Genomic DNA, 21,277 nt, shown 5'->3' with positions numbered 1-21,277 from the left:
AGCTCCCCCACAAGTGACCCCATTTTGGAAACTAGACCCCCCAAGGAACTTATCTAGAAGCATAGTGAGCACTTTAATCCCCCAGGTGCTTCACAAATTGATCCGTAAAAATGAAAAAGTACTTTTTTTTACAAAAAAATTCTTTTAGCCTCAATCTTTTCATTTTCACATGGGTAACAGGATAAAATGGATCCTAAAACTTGTTGGGCAATTTCTCCTGAGTACACCGATACCTCACATGTGGGAGTAAACCACTGTTTGGGCACATGGTAAGGCTTGGAAGGGAAGGAGCGCCATTTGACTTTTTGAATGAAAAATTATCTCCATCGTTAGCGGACACCATGTCGCGTTTGGAAAGCCCCTGTGTGCCTAAACATTGGAGCTCCCCCACAAGTGACCCCATTTTGGAAACTAGACCCCCCAAGGAACTTATCTAGATGCATAGTGAGCACTTTAAACCCTCAGGTGCTTCACAAATTGATCCGTAAAAATTAAAAAGTACTTTTTTTTCCACACAAAATTTCTTTTAGCCTCAATTTTTTCATTTTCACATGGGAAACAGGATAAAATGGATCCTAAAATTTGTTGGGCAATTTCTCCTGAGTACGCTGATACCTTATATGTGGGGGTAAACCACTGTTTGGGTACAGGGCAAGGCTCGGAAGGGAAAGCGCGCCATGTGACTTTTTGAATGGAAAATTAGCTCCAATCATTAGCGGACACCATGTCGCGTTTGGAGAGCCCCTGTGTGCCTAAACATTGGAGCTCCCCTACAAGTGACCCCATTTTGGAAACTAGACCCCCCAAGGAACTTATCTAGATGCATAGTGAGCACTTTAAACCCCCAGGTGCTTCACAGAAGTTTATAACGCAGAGCCGTGAAAATAAATATTTTTTTCTTTCCTCAAAAATGATTTTTAGCCCGGAATTTTTTATTTACCCAAGGGTAACAGGAGAAATTGGACCCCAAATGTTGTTGTCCAGTTTGTCCTGAGTACGATGATACCCCATATGTGGGGGTAAACAACTGTTTGGGCGCACGGCAGGGCTCGGAAGGAAAGGCACGCCATTTGGCTTTTTGAATGGAAAATTAGCTCCAATCATTAGCGGACACCATGTCGCATTTGTAGAGCCCCTGTGTGCCTAAACATTGGAGCTCCCTAACAAGTGACCCCATTTTGGAAACTAGACCTCTCAAGGAACTAATCTAGATGTGTGGTGAGCACTTTGAACCCCCAAGTGCTTCACAGAAGTTTATAACGCAGAGCCGTGAAAATAATAAATGTGTTTTCTTTCCTCAAAAATATTTTTTTAGCCCAGAATTTTTTAATTTTCCCAAGGGTAACAGGAGAAATTGGACCCCAATAGTTGTTGCCCAGTTTCTCCTGAGTACGCTGATACCCCATATGTGGGGGTAAACCACTATTTGGGCACAAGTCAGGGCTCGGAAGGGAAGTAGTGACGTTTTGAAATGCAGACTTTGATGGAGTGGTCTGCGGGCGTCACATTCCATTTGCAGAGCCCCTGATGTGCCTAAACAGTAGAAACCCCCCACAAGTGACCCCATTTTGGAAACTAGACCCCTTAAGGAACTTATCTAGATGTGTAGTGAGCACTTAGAACCCCCAAGTGCTTCATAGAAGTTTACAACGCAGAGCCGTGAAAATAAAAAATAATTTTTCATTCCTCTAAAATTATGTTTTAGAAAGCAATTTTTTATTTTCGCAAGGGTAACAGGAGAAATTGGACACAGCGGATTTGGTTTTCAGGTTTACATGGTACTGTAAACCTGATGAAAAACTGCTACGAATCCGCAGCGGCCAATCCGCTGTCGATCCACAGCCAAATCCGCACCATGTGTGCACATAGTCTAATCTAACCCTAACTCTAGTTCTAACCCTAACCCTAGTTAGTTAGTAAGTAAGGCCGAAAAAAGACATTTGTCCATCCAGTTCAGCCTATATTCCATCATAATAAATCCCCAGATCTACGTCCTTCTACAGAACCTAATAATTGTATGATACAATATTGTTCTGCTCCAAGAAGACATCCAGGCCTCTCTTGAACCCCTCGACTGAGTTCGCCATCACCACCTCCTCAGGCAAGCAATTCCAGATTTTCACTGCCCTAACAGTAAAGAATCCTCTTCTATGTTGGTGGAAAAACCTTCTCTCCTCCAGACGCAAAGAATGCCCCCTTGTGCCCGTCACCTTCCTTGGTATAAACAGATCCTCAGCGAGATATTTGTATTGTCCCCTTATATACTTATACATGGTTATTAGATCGCCCCTCAGTCGTCTTTTTTCTAGACTAAATAATCCTAATTTCGCTAATCTATCTGGGTATTGTAGTTCTCCCATCCCCTTTATTAATTTTGTTGCCCTCCTTTGTACTCTCTCTAGTTCCATTATATCCTTCCTGAGCACCGGTGCCCAAAACTGGACACAGTACTCCATGTGCGGTCTAACTAGGGATTTGTACAGAGGCAGTATAATGCTCTCATCATGTGTATCCAGACCTCTTTTAATGCACCCCATGATCCTGTTTGCCTTGGCAGCTGCTGCCTGGCACTGGCTGCTCCAGGTAAGTTTATCATTAACTAGGATCCCCAAGTCCTTCTCCATGTGAGATTTACCCAGTGGTTTCCCGTTCAGTGTGTAATGGTGATATTGATTCCTTCTTCCCATGTGTATAACCTTACATTTATCATTGTTAAACCTCATCTGCCACCTTTCAGCCCAAGTGGTGGAAGAAAAAAATATATATGTATATTTTCTTTATTTTTATTATTGTCCCTACCTATGGGGGTGATAAAGGGGGGGTTCATTTACTATTTTATTTATTTTGATCACTGTGATAGGTTTTATCACAGTGATCAAAATGTACCTGGAACGAATCTACCAGCCATTTTGGAAGATGGCGGCGCCCATGAAGAAGACGGACGGACACCGCGGGGCTCGGTAAGTATGAGGGGGGGATCGGAGCACGGGGGGGGATCGGAGCACGGGGGGGTGGATCGAAGCACGGGGGAGCGGACAGGAGGACGGATGGGAGCGGACCACAGTACGGGGCAGAAAGAAGGACTGGGGAGGCGATCGGTGGCAGTGGGGGGCAGATTAGGTTTTCCAGCCATGGCCGATGATATTGCAGCATCGGCCATGGCTGGATTGTAATATTTCACCATTTTCATAGGTGAAATATTACAAATCGCTCCGATTGGCTGTTGAAAGTGAAACAGCCAATCAGAGCGATCGTAGCCACGGGGGGGGGGGGGGAGGGGGTGAAGCCACCCCCCTTGGGCTGAAGTACCACTCCCCTGTCCCTGCAGATCGGGTGAAATTGGAGTTAACCCTTTCACCCGATCTGCAGCGACGCGATCATTCCATAACGCCACATAGGCGTCACAGGTCGGATTGGCACCGACTTTCATGACGCCTACGTGGCGTCAAAGGTCGGGAAGGGGTTAAGATAAACAAAACAAAATTAGAATATGGCTAAAAAAGCACATGCCGTCATGCGTTAACAAAAAATAACTTTCAGAACAAAGAAAAAACTAAAACTTATCAAATTAAAGATTTTATTAATTGCCACACAAGTAATGTGGTTTATAAAGTGGACTGCACTGTGTGTAATGTATCCTACATTGGATGCACCACAAGAAAATTAAAAACTAGAATAACAGAGCATTTGAGGGATCTTGCTAGTAGTAACGCCACAAATAGAAACATATCAGCTGTTGCTAAACATTTCATTTCACATCACTTTGGTAATGTGTCCAATATGACTATCCAGGAAATAGAGAAAGTTAGTTTACCACAACGAGGTGGTGATATTAAGAGACGCCTGCTGACCAGGGAGGCTTTCTGGATGTATAATTTACAAACGAGACATCCTGGTGGTTTAAATAGAAAAAACGAAATTATGTATCATTATTGCTAACTTTCCATATTTCCTTTTCTTGTACTCTTTAAACAATAACAATTTTTTATGTATTAATGTTTTGGAATAATTTATATATATGTTCAGCATTTGCATTTCTTAAGCAAGGTTATTTCATTGGTTAAATCTGTGGTATAAGTCATGTGATCTGAACCTTTCACAGTATTGGTTCATTATTTTTATAAAGTAGTTACCGTTTCTCTGTTAAAGCATGCATTGATTAAGATCGGGAGCGATCGAAACGCGTTGCATGTGCTCTGCACCCCCACATTTGTATCATAGCAAGGATTTACTATATCTGAAGATTTTAATTATTTAATAAAGAATCGCTTTTATTGGAGCTGGAGCGCCTTCTGTTTCTACTTTTGTAATTATCCCTCGTCTGGATCCAAGACGAAGCTCCGTGCGCCTGCAGTGATCGGTGAGCTGGCCGTGGCTTTTTTAGCCATATTCTAATTTTGTTTTGTTTATACATTGGGACTGTTGCCGTGATCTCCTGATCAAATTATATCCTGCTCTTAAATTTATTTACTTATGTTGGGGGTGCTTTGAGCATTGTATAGTCATTATGGACACTAATGAGAGATCAGCAAAAGCTGCACAAGTTTTTGGAAATTCGAATAGTGTTGTATCTGAAAACACAGAGCTCTCAAAGTATATGTCAGATTTAGAAAAATTGTCTAAACAAGAAATGAAGATTTGGTGGAATAATACCACCCTACAAAATTATCTGACGAAAGACATGATCCCACGGGGTCTTAGAATAAAGAAAATCTCGACTACAATTTATTCAGATGACTTCACAAAAGAGTGGAATCAAATTCTGACGAATTGCTCTCTTAATTTGATGAGATTATTGATAAGAAATGAAGAAATAAAATTGAAAGAAACCGAAAAAAACATCGAGGAAATCATGAGCACCATTGAACAATATAAAGATCTACCTCAGTTCGAATCTACAATGAAAACAATTAAGGATAATGTCGGTTCATTGGAAACAGAAATCATGGATCGAAAAAAACGCTGATTTGAGAGGGATCTCAAAGACTATGCCTCAGATAAGGTCTATGAATGGGGTCAGTGGGATAAAATCTATAAATCCCCGAGATCTATTTTAAAAAATGGTTCAGCTCATAAAAAAACGATCAAAAAACCGCAGGTTGGATTTTTTTCATCAGATGCAGAGTCCTCAGATGCGAATGCTAGCACATCGGACATTTCTGTGGAGAGCAACACGTGGGAGAACAGGAGAAAAACGTATAGACTGCCAAAAAACGGAAGAGAAGGAGTGGGAGAAAACATAAAAAACACTCCGAAAATGGTAACCAGATACAGGGGCAAGCAAAAGAAATAACTAAATGTACTGTGGTCAACCTTTCATCAATAGAATTAACAAATGATCAGTTGGATGTATTGTCTTTAGGACTGAATTTTGTGCCTGACATAGAATTTGATTTGTTCACGACCATTTTAGATGTCAATAAATGTATTCGTAACATTACTATAAAAAAGCATTTTCTAAAAAATGAGGATGAATTTAGTGATAACATTAGAAAACAACAAGTTAATGAATTCACTAATATGGAGTTTAAGGAACAATTAGCGCTCCTATGTTTACAAGATCTATCTACACAAGGTGCAATGAGTAATGCGTGTGAAAATCAATCAATGACTCTGAAAACAAAAAATCCGTACTTCTATCCCATACAATCTAGGGTAGATTGTATGGATAAATTCCAAGAACTAATAGAGAAGGATTTAAAAATATTAAAGGATAAAAAAACTAACAATAGAGAGAAAGAAAATCAAAATCTCACATTAAAACAGAAAAAAGCCCTCAGAGAACTAAAAAATATGAAAGAAATTGTTTTTAAGAAAAGTGATAAAGGGGGCATGATAGTGGTCATGGGCAAAAAAGACTATGTAGAGAAAATGTTGGAACTTTTGAATGATCACGAAACCTATGGAAAATTGAAGGGAAATCCCTCTAAAGATTATAATAAAGAAATTCAGAATATTATTAACGAAGGCCTTAGTCTAGGTGTTCTGAATAAAAAAACAAGCTGAATATTTATATGTTCCGTGTCCAAAAATGCCCATACTTTATGGATTACCAAAAGTACACAAAGGGGAGGGCCTGCCTGCAATGAGGCCCATTGTATCGGGCATTGGTTCCATGAATGAACATTTATGCGAGTGGTTGGATTCTATTCTCCAACCACTTGTAGTTAGATTGCCTGGCTACATTAAGGACTCCAGAAAAGTACTGAGAATTTTTTCTAATAAATTATGGCAAAAAGATTATTCATGGCTATGCTGTGATGTGGTGTCACTTTACACCTGCATACCACACACGCTAGCCATGGAAGCATTACAATTTCATTTAGAACATCACAGTGCATGCACCCAAGATCTTATAAATTTTGTCTTACAAGTTGCGTTTTTTCTATTGGAACATAATATTTTTTCATTTGAAAACGAAATATATCAACAGAAAACCGGTGTTCCAATGGGGGCGAAATACTCCCCCTCAATGGCAAACTTAACGATGGCATACTGGGAACAAAAATATATTTACTGCACTGATAATCCATTTTGTGAGTCCTTGGTCTGGTACGGCAGATACATAGACGACACCCTGATAATTTGGGGGGGTGATGTGTCTGCCGTACCAGACTTCATCAAATATATCAATGCCAATACTTATGGGATCAAATTTACCCATAAATGGAATCAGGAGGAGATATCTTTTTTAGATCTGGTTCTTATTGGATTAGAAAATGAAACCATCAAAAGTAAAACGCATGTGAAACCCCTTAGTGGGAACACAGTATTACACGCAAAAAGCAGTCACCCCAGACACACCATCAAATCTATTCCAGTAGGCGAATATACAAGGCTGAAGAGAAATTGCAGTGAGACGGAATTTAGAGAGAATGAATTTAAGAGATTAGAAGCTAGATTGAAAGAAAGGAAATATCCAAACTGGACATTGGAGAGAGCACACAAAATAGTATATAATAAATCTAGAGATAGTTTGCTAACATCTAATCCAGAAAATAAAAGCAAACAAGAGAGAATGAAACAAAAGCCATATATATGTTTTCAATTCAGTACTGAATTTAATGAAATCAAAAAGATAATACATAATAGACTACCCATTTTGCGAGAAGATGATGCACTTTCTGAAATTTTGAAAGATGGTCTCAATGTGGTAGCTAGAAGAGCGCCAACTATTGGCAGCTCTTTATCTCCCAGTTTTCTCCCACTCAAACCGTTTTCGAAAACCTGGCTAGAATGCAGGGGTTTCTATAAATGTGGCGTTACCGCTTGCAGCACATGCCGTCATGCGTTAACAAAAAATAACTTTCAGAACAAAGAAAAAACTAAAACTTATCAAATTAAAGATTTTATTAATTGCCACACAAGTAATGTGGTTTATAAAGTGGACTGCACTGTGTGTAATGTATCCTACATTGGATGCACCACAAGAAAATTAAAAACTAGAATAACAGAGCATTTGAGGGATCTTGCTAGTAGTAACGCCACAAATAGAAACATATCAGCTGTTGCTAAACATTTCATTTCACATCACTTTGGTAATGTGTCCAATATGACTATCCAGGGAATAGAGAAAGTTAGTTTACCACAACGAGGTGGTGATATTAAGAGACGCCTGCTGACCAGGGAGGCTTTCTGGATGTATAATTTACAAACGAGACATCCTGGTGGTTTAAATAGAAAAAACTAAATTATGTATCATTATTGCTAACTTTCCATATTTCCTTTTTCCTTTTCTTGTACTCTTTAAACAATAACAATTTTTTATGTATTAATGTTTTGGAATAATTTATATATATGTTCAGCATTTGCATTTCTTAAGCAAGGTTATTTCATTGGTTAAATCTGTGGTATAAGTCATGTGATCTGAACCTTTCACAGTATTGGTTCATTATTTTTATAAAGTAGTTACCGTTTCTCTGTTAAAGCATGCATTGATTAAGATCGGGAGCGATCGAAACGCGTTGCATGTGCTCTGCACCCCCACATTTGTATCATAGCAAGGATTTACTATATCTGAAGATTTTAATTATTTAATAAAGAATCGCTTTTATTGGAGCTGGAGCGCCTTCTGTTTCTACTTTTGTTTAGATAAACACTTTAACGGCCTCAGCTCAATCTCGAGCCATGGAGACGTGATGGATGAACGATCTGTAGGAAGATTGATTTTCTGTAAGCCTAAAGATAAACATAATAAATAAGGGTGTTGTCCTGAGGAATTGCCTGGAAATCGAATTCCCTTTTTCCAATATGTCCCTCCGGACAGCACACCAGGAGTAGTTCCAGAGAAACAGCACAAGTGAAGGTACAGAAGCCCAAAAGGACCGAAGTCCTGGGCAAGAACTAGGCTAGATATAGTAACCGGTCTGTGAGATCAGAAGAAAAAACAGACAACTATAGATATCTGCGAAGATTAATCACCGTAGTAAGTGCCTGGTATATGTCTATAATGTCTAATATTTAGTACAAATGTGGAAAACAAATTATACCGCAGAAACGGAGAAAGTGAAACACTCCTCTGTTGTACCCCAACACCAATAATGAGCCACAGTAATTGTTAGATGAATTATATGTATAAACACAACAGCTATAGAATAAACCTTAAACACCTCCTACTGCACAGCAAAAGTATGGTGATAGCTACTGCCACTAACGCAATGAGGACTACTGTAGACAAATAATAAACTCACATGTGCTTAATAAAACAGGACTGATCTTTCACCAGTCCTCCTGGGCTCAAACTAAACCTTGGTTACAGATCAATATAAAGAAATTAAATACTGACCAGGATCTCAATTATATTATCATATTACCTATCCCTAAAATTATAAACTTTATTAATTGAACCTGTACGTTGGTTCACACCACAAAATTTGACCACAGGATACAAAAAAATACTGTGCTCACACACAAAAACTGAATTTAAAAATGGGGTATACTAGGCATCCCTGGTGAGTACTAAACTCACACCTGCCTGACTGCGGGGGTTGGCACCCTACAGGGAAACATTGTGGCGCCCCCACTCCACGGTGGCTGTTCCTAGAGGCCCTGTTGAACCCTATAACCACTACGGAACACCCACTACCTGCAGCCTAGGAACCCACTGTAGGCTATACACAGATATTCCTACACTAAAGGAGTCCTAGTTCCCCACACATAAAAACATGTATAAAGAACACAGAAGGCAAAAAAAAAAAAACCATTGGCGTGCTAGCAAGGGAGTTATCTTGGGGCACAGTCCTTCACAGGTTCATCATATTTGTTATAGACGAGCCTACTGTGATACACCCCCAAAGATTCACACATGTATAGACGTATAACCATACACATAGATAGCACGGTACAATCACTTAGCTCCCTTCATCCGCCATTTGCCCAAGACCACAGCGCCTCTACGCGTTTCGCCCCATTTGGGCTCCTCAGGAGGCTTGATTCATGGATACGATGTGTCCTGATGCGGTGTAATGACTGCACAACTCTGATGCCTCCCGCTTTTCAAACCCACCGCCATAATGGTGCCCCGAGGCGTGTCCAGCCCCTCACCTGTTCATTTCCGGTGACCAGTACACCCCTCCGTGTAACGGCGCATGCTCCTGCTGGGCCGCAGATGCTGAGTCGTCGCATAAGCAGCATCAGATCTGCTATGACGATGTCCTTCCTGTCGCACAAAATCCAAGGCCCGAACTATTTCCGGGTCGTTGTGTGTCCCCTCATATGTGGATGCTGTGCATGCTCCAACCTCCTGATCCAAGGTATGGGATGCAGTGGCGAGAGCCGCGCCTGCGCACACTTCCCGGAGGATTCTGCGCATGCATCCTGCTTACACTCGGTGTCATAAAAACTTCGTTATGCACCGTTATCCTCGCTCGATTAAATAACAACCGGACGATCACCCGGATTTTCCTCTTGTCCTTGCCTGCACGGCAGATACTCAACTGTCAAAATATGATAATCAGCGCATCGCCGTGATACATTAGCGCATGCGCAGAGCCTTTAAACCGCAGACATATGTTATGTGGCAAATGGGACCATATTCCCTCCTCCCCAGTATTGTTTCACATCCCTGATATCAAGGTGTATCCAATCATACCCCTCTGGGACTGATATGAGAGATTGTCCTTCATAACTGTCTGATACTTCCCAGCTTGTTACCCTAATCAGGGTCTATACACTGGGAAAGGACCGGGAATAAAGAATTTTTTTGGGGCATCATTATAAGCAGTAGGAAAGCGGAATAATGATGTCAAAAGAATTTTAACACAGTAATCTGTATAGCTCCCCTTCATACCGGGAGATTCAAACAAAAATTGGAATATAGCACGACTTTCTTAAAATATGACCACTTATATACAGTGGGGCAAAAAAGTATTTAGTCAGTCAGCAATAGTGCAAGTCCACCACTTAAAAAGATGAGAGGCGTCTGTAATTTACATCATAGGTAGACCTCAACTATGGGAGACAAACTGAGAAAAAAAAATCCAGAAAATCACATTGTCTGTTTTTTTATCATTTTATTTGCATTTTATGGTGGAAAATAAGTATTTGGTCAGAAACAAACAATCAAGATTTCTGGCTCTCACAGACCTGTAACTTCTTTAAGAGTCTCCTCTTTCCTCCACTCATTACCTGTAGTAATGGCACCTGTTTAAACTTGTTATCAGTATAAAAAGACACCTGTGCACACCCTCAAACAGTCTGACTCCAAACTCCACTATGGTGAAGACCAAAGAGCTGTCAAAGGACACCAGAAACAAAATTGTAGCCCTGCACCAGGCTGGGAAGACTGAATCTGCAATAGCCAACCAGCTTGGAGTGAAGAAATCAACAGTGGGAGCAATAATTAGAAAATGGAAGACATACAAGACCACTGATAATCTCCCTCGATCTGGGGCTCCACGCAAAATCCCACCCCGTGGGGTCAGAATGATCACAAGAACGGTGAGCAAAAATCCCAGAACCACGCGGGGGGACCTAGTGAATGAACTGCAGAGAGCTGGGACCAATGTAACAAGGCCTACCATAAGTAGCACACTACGCCACCATGGACTCAGATCCTGCAGTGCCAGACGTGTCCCACTGCTTAAGCCAGTACATGTCCGGGCCCGTCTGAAGTTTGCTAGAGAGCATTTGGATGATCCAGAGGAGTTTTGGGAGAATGTCCTATGGTCTGATGAAACCAAACTGGAACTGTTTGGTAGAAACACAACTTGTCGTGTTTGGAGGAAAAAGAATACTGAGTTGCATCCATCAAACACCATACCTACTGTAAAGCATGGTGGTGGAAACATCATGCTTTGGGGCTGTTTCTCTGCAAAGGGGCCAGGACGACTGATCCGGGTACATGAAAGAATGAATGGGGCCATGTATCGTGAGATTTTGAGTGCAAACCTCCTTCCATCAGCAAGGGCATTGAAGTTGAAACGTGGCTGGGTCTTTCAACATGACAATGATCCAAAGCACACCGCCTGGGCAACGAAGGAGTGGCTTCGTAAGAAGCATTTCAAGGTCCTGGAGTGGCCTAGCCAGTCTCCAGATCTCAACCCTATCGAAAACCTTTGGAGGGAGTTGAAAGTCCGTGTTGCCAAGCGAAAAGCCAAAAACATCACTGCTCTAGAGGAGATCTGCATGGAGGAATGGGCCAAAATACCAACAACAGTGTGTGGCAACCTTGTGAAGACTTACAGAAAACGTTTGACCTCTGTCATTGCCAACAAAGGCTATATTACAAAGTATTGAGATTAAATTTTGTTTCTGACCAAATACTTATTTTCCATCATAAAATGCAAATAAAATGATAAAAAAACAGACAATGTGATTTTCTGGATTTTTTTTTCACAGATTGTCTCCCATAGTTGAGGTCTACCTATGATGTAAATTACAGACGCCTCTCATCTTTTTAAGTGGTGGAACTTGCACTATTGCTGACTGACTAAATACTTTTTTGCCCCACTGTATGTATCTAATTAGGCTAAATTACAGAAAACATGCAAATGACATTTGTTCATTTAGCCCCTTTGGTTCGAGGCTGCCCATCCTGAAGATCCATTCACATTCTCTCCTCAGAATGGTTTTATCAGTGTCACCCCCTCTAGGGTTTATATTCACCACCTCAATGATCATGAATTTTACACTCCTCACATCCCCTCCATGGTGGGTCTGTACGTGTTTTGCTAATGGGGTGTCCCTGTTGTTTCTTATATCCCCCATATGCTCACCCACCCATCTCCTAAACTCCCTCTTGGTCTTGCCTATGTACTCTTTTGGGCAGGAGCATTTTGCCATATAAACTACCCCTGTAGTTTTACAGTTGGAGAAGTTACGCTGGTAATAGGTCTTCCCTGTGGCTGAGCTACGGAACGACTTCCCCGGTTCCATCCACCTGCACATACTACAGTTCCCACACTTGAAGAAACCACACGGTTTTCTATCCAGCCAGGTTCCACTCAATTCCGGTCTCCTTTATTGGCTATGTACGAGCATATCCCTGAGCAATTTTTCCTTTCCTGAAAGTAATGCTGGGGTATTCCACCACATCTCTCAGGTCGGGGTCCAGTCTTATGATATCCCAATGCTTGAGCAATACTTTCCTGATCTCTTGATGCCTTACATCAAATGTTCCGATTATTCTGATGGCCTCTTTTGCATCATTTTTCCTCTCTTTCTGTAGAAGTTTTTGCCTATCCGCTTTTTTGGCATGCTCAAATGCCGTATCCAACACATGCTCGGGATATCCCTTCTCTCTAAATCTTCTATACATATCGCCCGCTTGTCTATCAAACAGATCGTTTCTAGAACAGTTCCTTTTTAGTCTCAGGAACTGTCCCTTAGGAATCCCCCTTTTTAGGGGGGCCGAATGGTGGCTTTGCCAATGTAGGAGACTAGTTGTGCTTGTTGGCTTCTGGTATATACTTGTGGATATGCCACCTCTTTTTTCTTTCCTGATTTTTACATCTAGGAATGCCAACTCTTCCTTCTGAATCTCCGACGTAAACCTGAGACCTAACTCGTTATGCGACGACTCAGCATCTGCGGCCCAGCGGGAGCATGCGCCGTTACACGGAGGGGTGTACTGGTCACCGGAAATGAACAGGTGAAAGGCTGGACACGCCTCGGGGCACCATTATGGCGGTAGGTTTAAAAAGCGGGAGGCATCAGGGTTGTGCAGTCATTACACCGCATCAGGACACATCGTATCCATGAATCAAGCCTCCTGAGGAGCCCAAATGGGGCGAAACGCATAGAGGCGCTGTGGTCTTGGGCAAATGGCGGATGAAGGGAGCTAAGTGATTGTACCGTGCTATCTATGTGTATGGTTATACGTCTATACATGTGTGAATCTTTGGGGGGGGTATCACAGTAGGCTCGTCTATAACAAATATGATGAACCTGTGAAGGACTGTGCCCCAAGATAACTCCCTTGCTAGCACGCCAATGTTTTTTTTTTTTTTTTGCCTTCTGTGTTCTTTATACATGTTTTTATGCGTGGGGAACTAGGACTCCTTTAGTGTAGGAATATCTGTGTATAGCCTACAGTGGGTTCCTAGGCTGCGGGTAGTAGGTGTTCCGTAGTGGTTATAGGGTTCAACAGGGCCTCTAGGAACAGCCACCGTGGAGTGGGGGCGCCACAACGTTTCCCTATAGGGTGCCAACCCCCGCAGTCAGGCAGGTGTGAGTTTAGTGCTCACCAGGGATGCCTAGTATACCTTATTTTTAAATTCAGTGTTTGTGTGTGAGCACAGTATTTGTTTTGTATCCTGTGGTCAAATTTTGTGGTGTGAACCAACGTACAGGTTCAATTAATAAAGTTTATAATTTTAGGGATGGGTTACAGATCAGCTTACCATAGTATAATAAGTCCTGCAGGGCAGAGGCTCTGGATTGCCAAAAGATCAAACCAATAACATTTTAGTATATAAATAGGCAGAGCATTGGGATGCTTATACATTACATACCTTGGAGCACATGGACGTTTATTCTGAATCCTTAAATCTCTATGTCTCAACTAATGAGCTGGACACTATTGAAACTAAGGAAATACTCAGTCTGGCAGGTAACATCCCCCGTCATAACCAACGCTGAGACCATCATCAGATCCCCTCATAGAGAAGCGTAGATCATCACTCCTGTGGTGCTGATGTAAGCTGAAGGACCAGGATGGGGGTACCTTCCTTGCACTGGGTCCGGAACTGTCGGGGCTGTCTCCCCTATTGTCTGGGGGAAAGCTTACAGAACTGGACCAACCTGTGCACTTGGCAGCAGGGGGCGTGTTTGAGGATAAAAAGAGAAAGCGCGTGCGGAAGCAGGCTGACTCGGCAGGAACAGACAGCGCGCGGCAGGGGGAGGTGAGTGCTCCATCCTCCGAGCACCGTAGCAGCGCAGGTCGGCGTCCGTGTATCCCCGCTGTCACCCGCAGAAACTGTCAGCAGAGACGTGCCAATGCGCCCGTTGGTCCCCGCAAAGCAAAGTGCCAAAAGGACCAGGCGAGAGGCTGCTGCGCTCGTACCGTCTAAGAAGCACTTGGTGTGTGACCTGGAACTGTACCCTGACCTCCTGGTGCATATTTGTCGGGCCACGTTGGGCCCCAACAGCGCTGTGGTCATTGCCTTAATCCTCACCACAGCTACCCCTGGAATAAGAATCGCACAGAGGGCATCAAAGAATAACCGCTGCCGCCCAGACCCAGCTCGACGTTGTCTTCAGGACTACACCGGATCAACTCCATGCTGACTGTTGTTGGCGCCATCGCTTGTTTCATGAACTCTACAATTTACTGCTATTTTAAACCTGCATTACCCCCACCCTGCATATGTAGCGCCCCCACTGCCGCAGGGCCGAGGGGTACCCGGTACCGGGCCTCTGAGTCTCTGTTCTGGGGTTGTCACGGTGGCTAGACCCGGTCCGTGACCCTGCTGTGGGGCGTCCAGTGAAAGGTGGTGGAAATGGTGGTGATGTAGTGGTGCTGTGCAGGTCGCAGTAAATAACGAGGACACCAGGTTGCAGTCTCTTTACCTCTTTACTGAAGAATTCTGAGTCCTCAATCCGGAATACGGTAAACCAGGCTGCGCAAGTCCGGCCGGCCCGATGGCACCTCCGGAGTTCCCTTTGCAGGTGGAAATCTGTGCCTTCCTGCTAGCGCTATGTGTTGTGGTCCTCCCCTGCTGTGCTTACGGGATAGTCCCCACAACTGTTGTGTCTGTTTCTCGTGTTCCCTCACAACTCGATTAGATGATCTTCTGCTAATCCGTCCCTCCCTGATGTTACGGTTGGGACGCACCCGTATGACGGGTAGGCTCGGAGCTCTTCCGGGACCCTAGAGTCGCCCCTCTCCAAAGGTTGCCCCCTATGTCTTCGTAGGTGATTTAGGTGAGACAGCCCGCCTGTGACTGACTGTCCTGCCGTTGGTTTGAAGTATTGCCTGGAGCTATATAGATATACTTCCTCGGTGTTCCGGCCGCCGGTTGTGCGCCTCAGTAGGATGTTGCATCGGTCTTACAGCACGACCCCTACTGGTATTCTCCTTCTTGCTTTGATCTCGTTTCTCACTCAGCACAATAAATCTCGCTTCTTATCCTTTCTTGGGGCACCGCCGCGATACTGTGCAGGCACGGTCCCGTAACGTTCTCTCTGGTTGCCAGGCCTCTGTCAGGATCCCACCCCTGACAGGGACCCTACCGAATCTTCCCCCACAACACCCTCTGCCACAAGGTGTTGCCTGGTTCCAACCCAGTCAGCTTTCTTTCTAACTTCCTGCCTGACCCCCAGTTTTACCAGTGTGTGATGAGTGGCCTAGTGAATAGTACCCTTAGCTCCCCCTGGAGGCCCGACTGTGAAATGTATTGGTGTATGTGATACCTGGTCAGATGAACTCCTTCAGTGCCATCAGACGTAACATCACTCCCCTTAGTGGCAAAGTGACATTACTGCAACGACCAGGACTCTGGGGCGCTGCACATACCCTCTATTTCACATTATCTGCATTACCCTTGTTGAACTGTTTTATCTCCCTGCATGGAGTACATTCCTGTTAAGTACACTGTGTTCCAAATTATTATGCACATAGAGTTTCGGAGTGATAAGTTTAGAATTTTTTTGTTTGTCATTTAAATTCATTGATGGTGATGTGTGTCAGGGCTCTTTATATCACTGAAAGCAATTGCAGATACCTGTGCAAATTAGTTTGGCAGGTGTGTCCAAATAAAGGCAAGACTACTTAAGAAGGCTGTTCCACATTATTAAGCAGCCTACATTTTTTGCCAAAATGGGAAAGAAAAAGGATGTGTCGGCTGCTGAGAAGCAACAAATTGTGGAGTATTTAGGTCAAGGCATGACTACAATCAACATTGCCAAGACACGTCATCGTGATCATCGCACAATCAAGAAGAAAGTAGCTGATTCCCAGCACACACGTGTGCGTGCTGATAAGGAGAAATTGAGGACTCTTTCCAACAGGCAATTGCATAAGGTTAGAAGAGCAGCTGCAAAAATGCCTTGTCATAGCAGCAGACAAGTTTTTGAAGCTGCTGGTGCCTCCAACATCCCCAGAACAACAAGATGCAGGGTCCTTCAGAGGTTTGCAGCTGTGCATAAGCCATCCTGTCGACCACCTCTATCCACTGCACACAAGCAGAGACGGCTCCAGTGGGCCAAACGATACATGAAGACTGACTTGCAAACTGTTTTGTTCACCGATGAGTGCCGTGCAACACACGATAGTCCAGATGGATGGAGTGGAGTTTCTGGTTGATGGACACCCCATGAAAACATGACTAAGGCGCCAACAAGGAGGAGGTGGAGTAATGTTTTGGGCTGGAATCATGGGGAGAGAGATTGTCAGCCGCTTTATGATCCCTGAAGGGGTAAAGATGAACTCCATAATCTATGTGGAGTTTCTAAAACAACACTTCCTGCCATGGTTCAAGAGGAAGAACCGTGCTTTCCGCAGCAAGATCATTTTCATGCATAATAATGCACCGTCTCATGCTGCAAAAAACACATCTGCATCTCTGGCTGCTATGGGCATAAAAGAGGACAAACTTATGGTGTGGCCACCATCTTCCCCTGACCTCAACCCCATTGAGAACCTCTGGAGCATCATCAAAAGGAGTGTCTATCATGGCGGGAGGCAGTTCACATCTAAGCAACAGCTCTGGGAGGGTATTCTGCCCACATGTAAAACAATTGAAGCAGAAACCATCCAAAAACTGACAAATTCAATGGACGAGAGAGTTCAGAAGCTTCTTTCGAACAAGGGGTCCTATGTGCAAATGTAACATCACCTAGAATAAAGTTTGCACTTGAAAACTGTTTGATTTCATTTTGTAATAAGCTGATAATGCTTATAACTTCACAATTGACCATTTTTTGTTCAAAATAATAAAAAAAACGGTTGAAAACTCTGCTGTGCATAATAATTTGGAACATGCATTTTGAGCGTTTATTTTTTTTTTAAAAGATACTGATTTCATAGGCAGTTTGTTCCAAAACATTGCAATTATACTAGAATAGTAGATGACTGGAAAATAACAATGACTGCAATTCAGATAGGTAATTTAGAGAAAATATGAGGAAATATTATTTGCATAATAATTTGGAACACATTGTAAATAAGTTAACCCTTGCTCTGTCTCCTGTCCCTCACTGCATCCCGCAACCTGCTCACACTGACATTAACGACACAGGGAGTCTTGGCTCTGGACTTGATGAAAGTGGCTTAAATAAATGCCCCTACCATCAGTCATGCTCCAGGGGCACAAAGACAGAGGCACGAAGCCAGAGGCACGAGGCATGAAGCCAGAGGCACGAGGCATGAAGCCAGAGGTAAAAGGTATGAAGTACAATGCACCAAGCCAAAAGATCAAAGGCATGAGGCATGAAGCCAGAGGCACAGGCATGAATTCAGAGGAACAAGGTTTGAGGCACAAGGCATTGACATAGACATTGCTGGTACTGAAAAAAGCAGCTGAATATCTGCAAAAAAAAAAGCATGAAAAAAAACGCTGAAAAAAGGTCTAGTGTGAACTTACCCTTCGGATAAAATTAATTTGGACTTCGGACCACCCCTTTAAGCTACAGTCTAGTAACAACATAGAGATCTTTAGCAGTACGACCTGTGTTGCCGCCAAAGTCACTGTGTAATCCTAACCCAAAACCGAACAGATTCTTTTAAATCTTCAAAGCAGAAGTGAAATGTCTCCATTTATTTGTAATGTGTCAAATATAAATACATATCTAGCCTTACCAAAGATTTGGTTCTTCGTTGAAGTAGATGTTGCTTCTAACTCACTAGGATCAGATGGGGTCTCCTTTTCTGTAAATATCTCCTCTTTGCTGTGATTCCAGTAGTCCATATCTGCATCGCCATCATTTGCCCTGAAATTTATGTGTTGTATAATTGCACTTAAAGGGAAAAAACACAAAATTCATGCATATTTTATATGCTTATATAAGGGGGGGACAAAAAAGGGACCAGAATGTGCATTTTCCAATCTGCCCACAACAGTGCAGAACTATAGTCATGTGTACTGGAAGGGTAAGGATAATAGCCCATGTTTATTGTGGAAAGTGTCTTCGCGCACTCAGGGCAGGGCCGCTGTTAGCGGCATGCAGACCAGGCAGCTGTCTAGGGCCCCCACTTCCCCAGGGACCCTCAGCCAGTGGCGTGCCACCACTATGGGGCCCGTGAGTCAGGGGGGCCCGCCAGAGCCAACTCTCCCCGCCGCCGAATTCAACTATGCCCAGTTCAAAGAAACAATGGAGGAGAGAGTCAGATGACACTCTCTCTCCCATCATTCCCCTCTGCCTCTGACACTGCGGGTGCGTGATAACGTCACTTCATCGCGCACCCACTGTGTGCCGCCGCTGAGACCGGAGCCGATCCTGGAGCAGTGCGAGGCACGAGGAGAGGTGAGGATGGTGTGTGTGTTTTTTTTTTTAAATATCAGCGAGTGAGTAATAGACTGTGGGGCCATTCTCGGGGGGGGGGGGGGGTCTGTATTCTATGGGGGCCGGTATTATATTCTATGGGGGGTTACAGTATATTCTATGGGGGGCTGTATTATGTTCTATAGGGGTTACAGTATATTCTGTGAGGGGCTGTATTATCTATGGGGGTTACATTATATTCTATGGGGGGTTACAGTATATTCTATGGGGGGCTGTATTATATTCTATGGGGGTTATAGTATACAGTGGGGCAAAAAAGTATTTAGTCAGTCAGCAATAGTGCAAGTTCCACCACTTAAAAAGATGAGAGGCGTCTGTAATTTACATCATAGGTAGACCTCAACTATGGGAGACAAACTGAGAAAAAAAAATCCAGAAAATCACATTGTCTGTTTTTTTATCATTTTATTTGCATTTTATGGTGGAAAATAAGTATTTGGTCAGAAACAAACAATCAAGATTTCTGGCTCTCACAGACCTGTAACTTCTTCTTTAAGAGTCTCCTCTTTCCTCCACTCATTACCTGTAGTAATGGCACCTGTTTAAACTTGTTATCAGTATAAAAAGACACCTGTGCACACCCTCAAACAGTCTGACTCCAAACTCCACTATGGTGAAGACCAAAGAGCTGTCAAAGGACACCAGAAACAAAATTGTAGCCCTGCACCAGGCTGGGAAGACTGAATCTGCAATAGCCAACCAGCTTGGAATGAAGAAATCAACAGTGGGAGCAATAATTAGAAAATGGAAGACATACAAGACCACTGATAATCTCCCTCGACCTGGGGCTCCACGCAAAATCCCACCCCGTGGGGTCAGAATGATCACCTAGTGAATGAACTGCAGAGAGCTGGGACCAATGTAACAAGGCCTACCATAAGTAACACACTACGCCACCATGGACTCAGATCCTGCAGTGCCAGACGTGTCCCACTGCTTAAGCCAGTACATGTCCGGGCCCGTCTGAAGTTTGCTAGAGAGCATTTGGATGATCCAGAGGAGTTTTGGGAGAATGTCCTATGGTCTGATGAAACCAAACTGGAACTGTTTGGTAGAAACACAACTTGTCGTGTTTGGAGGAAAAAGAATACTGAGTTGCATCCATCAAACACCATACCTACTGTAAAGCATGGTGGTGGAAACATCATGCTTTGGGGCTGTTTCTCTGCAAAGGGGCCAGGACGACTGATCCGGGTACATGAAAGAATGAATGGGGCCATGTATCGTGAGATTTTGAGTGCAAACCTCCTTCCATCAGCAAGGGCATTGAAGTTGAAACGTGGCTGGGTCTTTCAACATGACAATGATCCAAAGCACACCGCCTGGGCAACGAAGGAGTGGCTTCGTAAGAAGCATTTCAAGGTCCTGGAGTGGCCTAGCCAGTCTCCAGATCTCAACCCTATCGAAAACCTTTGGAGGGAGTTGAAAGTCCGTGTTGCCAAGCGAAAAGCCAAAAACATCACTGCTCTAGAGGAGATCTGCATGGAGGAATGGGCCAAAATACCAACAACAGTGTGTGGCAACCTTGTGAAGACTTACAGAAAACGTTTGACCTCTGTCATTGCCAACAAAGGCTATATTACAAAGTATTGAGATTAAATTTTGTTTCTGACCAAATACCGTACTTATTTTCCATCATAAAATGCAAATAAAATGATAAAAAACAGACAATGTGATTTTCTGGATTTTTTTTTCACAGTTTGTCTCCCATAGTTGAGGTCTACCTATGATGTAAATTACAGACGCCTCTCATCTTTTTAAGTGGTGGAACTTGCACTATTGCTGACTGACTAAATACTTTTTTGCCCCACTGTATTCTATGAGGGGCTGCATTATCTATGGGGTTACATTATATTCTATGGGGGGTTACAGTATATTCTATGGGGGGGCTGTGTTATATTCTATGGGGGGTTACAGTATATTCTATGGGGGGGCTGTGTTATATTCTACTAGATTGTGGCCCGATTCTAACGCATTGGGTATTCTAGAATATGCATGTCCCCGTAGTATATGGACAATGATGATTCCAGAATTCGCGGCAGTCTGTGCCCGTCGCTGTTTGGTCGAGGCAACCTTTATGACATCATCGTCGCCATGGCAACCATTATATTCTATGGGGAGATGGGCTGTATTATATTCCAAGGGGGGCTACATTATATTCTATGGAGGGCTGTATTAAATTCTATGAGGGAGGATTGCATCATACTCTTTGATAGGGCTACATAATATTCTATGGGGAGGTGGGCTATATTATATTATATGGGGGGGCTACATTATATTCTATGGAAGACTGTATTATATTCTATGAGGGAGGATTGTGTGATTCTCTATGAGG

General features: G+C 43.2%; 1 protein-coding gene across 1 annotated transcript in view; it reads right to left on the bottom strand.

The window, feature by feature from the left end:
* Window positions 1-21,277, bottom strand: part of LOC143800298 (uncharacterized) — a 51,139-nt gene that overhangs the window by 2,122 nt on the left and 27,740 nt on the right. The window contains exon 4 of the mRNA XM_077281184.1: window positions 18,239-18,369. Coding sequence (XP_077137299.1) covers window positions 18,239-18,369 — 131 coding nt within the window. The remainder of the gene's footprint in view (window positions 1-18,238; window positions 18,370-21,277) is intronic.

This window comes from Ranitomeya variabilis, chromosome 1, assembly GCF_051348905.1.
Source record: "Ranitomeya variabilis isolate aRanVar5 chromosome 1, aRanVar5.hap1, whole genome shotgun sequence".
NCBI lineage: Eukaryota > Metazoa > Chordata > Amphibia > Anura > Dendrobatidae > Ranitomeya > Ranitomeya variabilis.
The sequence above is the reverse complement of the archived record's forward strand: the minus strand, read 5'-3'. Positions and strand labels throughout refer to the sequence as shown.